Source organism: Meleagris gallopavo, unplaced genomic scaffold (genome assembly GCF_000146605.3).
Source record: "Meleagris gallopavo isolate NT-WF06-2002-E0010 breed Aviagen turkey brand Nicholas breeding stock unplaced genomic scaffold, Turkey_5.1 ChrUn_random_7180001930300, whole genome shotgun sequence".
Classification (NCBI taxonomy): Eukaryota; Metazoa; Chordata; class Aves; order Galliformes; family Phasianidae; genus Meleagris; species Meleagris gallopavo.
Window position 1 is genome coordinate 1 of NW_011192400.1, and position 1,279 is coordinate 1,279.

Consider the following 1,279-nt stretch of genomic DNA (forward strand, 5'->3'; position numbering starts at 1 on the left):
GGCTGAGTTTGGGGTCAGGCTGAGTTTGGAGCAGTTTGGGCTGAGTTTGGGGCCAGGCTGAGTTTGGGGCAGATTGGGGTTGGGCTGAGTTTGGGGTCAGGCTGCGTTTGGGGCAGATTGGGGTTGGGCTGAGTTTGGGGCAGTTTGGGGTCAGGCTGCGTTTGGGGTCAGGCTGCGTTTGGGGTCAGGCTGAGTTTGGGGTCAGGCTGAGTTTGGGGCCAGGCTGAGTTTGTGCCAATTGAGGCTGAAGCAAACCCCCAAACCCCACGCAAACCCCACGACGGGACCGACAGGAGCGCGTGCAGAGCTCCTCGTTGCTGCCGTGCACGACCCAGCGGCTCCACTCGCGATCCCCCACGTAGAGCATCACCGTCTGCTTCACGTTGTTCCCGTAATTGAAATACAGCCGCTGCCCGGCCAGAGCCAGCAGCCCTCCTCCTCCGCATTCCCACCGCTGCAACCTCCCGTCCTCCCTGCAGGGCTGCAGCATCACGACGGATAAATTCAGCTCCGCCGCCGCCGTTACGCACCGCCGCCTCTCCGCGTTCCAAAGCCGCATCCCCGGCAGCCACTGGAAGCGTTGGGCCGCCGCTTCGGGGAGGCACGGGGAGGCGGTCAGCTGCTGGCCGCGGGCTTCCACGCACATGTTGTGAGCTCTGTTGTACAGCAGGAAGGAGCGGGAGGCTGCGGGGGAGGCGATGGGGAGCGGAGGTTGGGATTTTGGGATGGGCGCGCGTACGGGGACCGGGCTGGGGTTGGGGATGGGGATGGAGGGGGGGACGAGGCGCGCACCCATGTTGGAGTTGGGCTGCAGCTTCTCTGCATCCTCCAGGGCTGCGGTCAGAGCTGCGACTGGGGGGGAGAAGGGGAATCATGAAAGTGTAGGGCATCAAGGGGGGGGAGGAGGAGGGACAGGGACACCCCACCCCAACTCCGCCCTCGGCAGCCCCAGCATCATCTCCTAAAGTAGGGGAGACCCCATGGAGACCCTGGTACCCAAACTCTGTCCCAAAATCATCCCGCAGGGTTGGAGAGCCCCCCCCCAGAGCCCCCCAGCACCTTCACTCTGCCCCATCGCCCCCAGCAGCATTCCCTAAAGTATGGGAGTCCCCATGGAGACCCCCGGGACCCCAACTCTGCCCCCAGCAGCCCCAGAATTGTGTCAACATCCCCCAAAATGAGAGAGCCCCTATGGAGACCCCCAGAGCCCCAGCTCTGCCCCAACATCACCTCCCAGTGTTGGGGAGCCCCCAAGGAGCCCCCCCAGCACTGAACTCTG

General features: G+C 64.3%; 1 protein-coding gene across 2 annotated transcripts; it reads right to left on the minus strand.

The window, feature by feature from the left end:
• Window positions 1-6: 6 nt before the first annotated feature.
• On the minus strand, window positions 7-1,273 carry LOC104916697 (macrophage mannose receptor 1-like). Of its 2 annotated transcripts, none has more exons than XM_019611457.1 (2): window positions 793-1,273; window positions 7-656 (listed from the first exon to the last, which is right to left on the minus strand). In XM_019611457.1, exons 1-2 carry the CDS (start codon window positions 888-890, stop codon window positions 185-187), a joined length of 570 nt encoding a protein of 189 aa, XP_019467002.1. In that variant the 5' UTR covers window positions 891-1,273; the 3' UTR covers window positions 7-184. The 2 variants fall into 2 exon arrangements, with proteins under 2 accessions (XP_019467002.1, XP_010726015.1); XM_010727713.3 differs by having other exon boundaries at window positions 7-684; window positions 793-1,272.
• Between the last annotated feature and the right edge of the window lie 6 nt (window positions 1,274-1,279).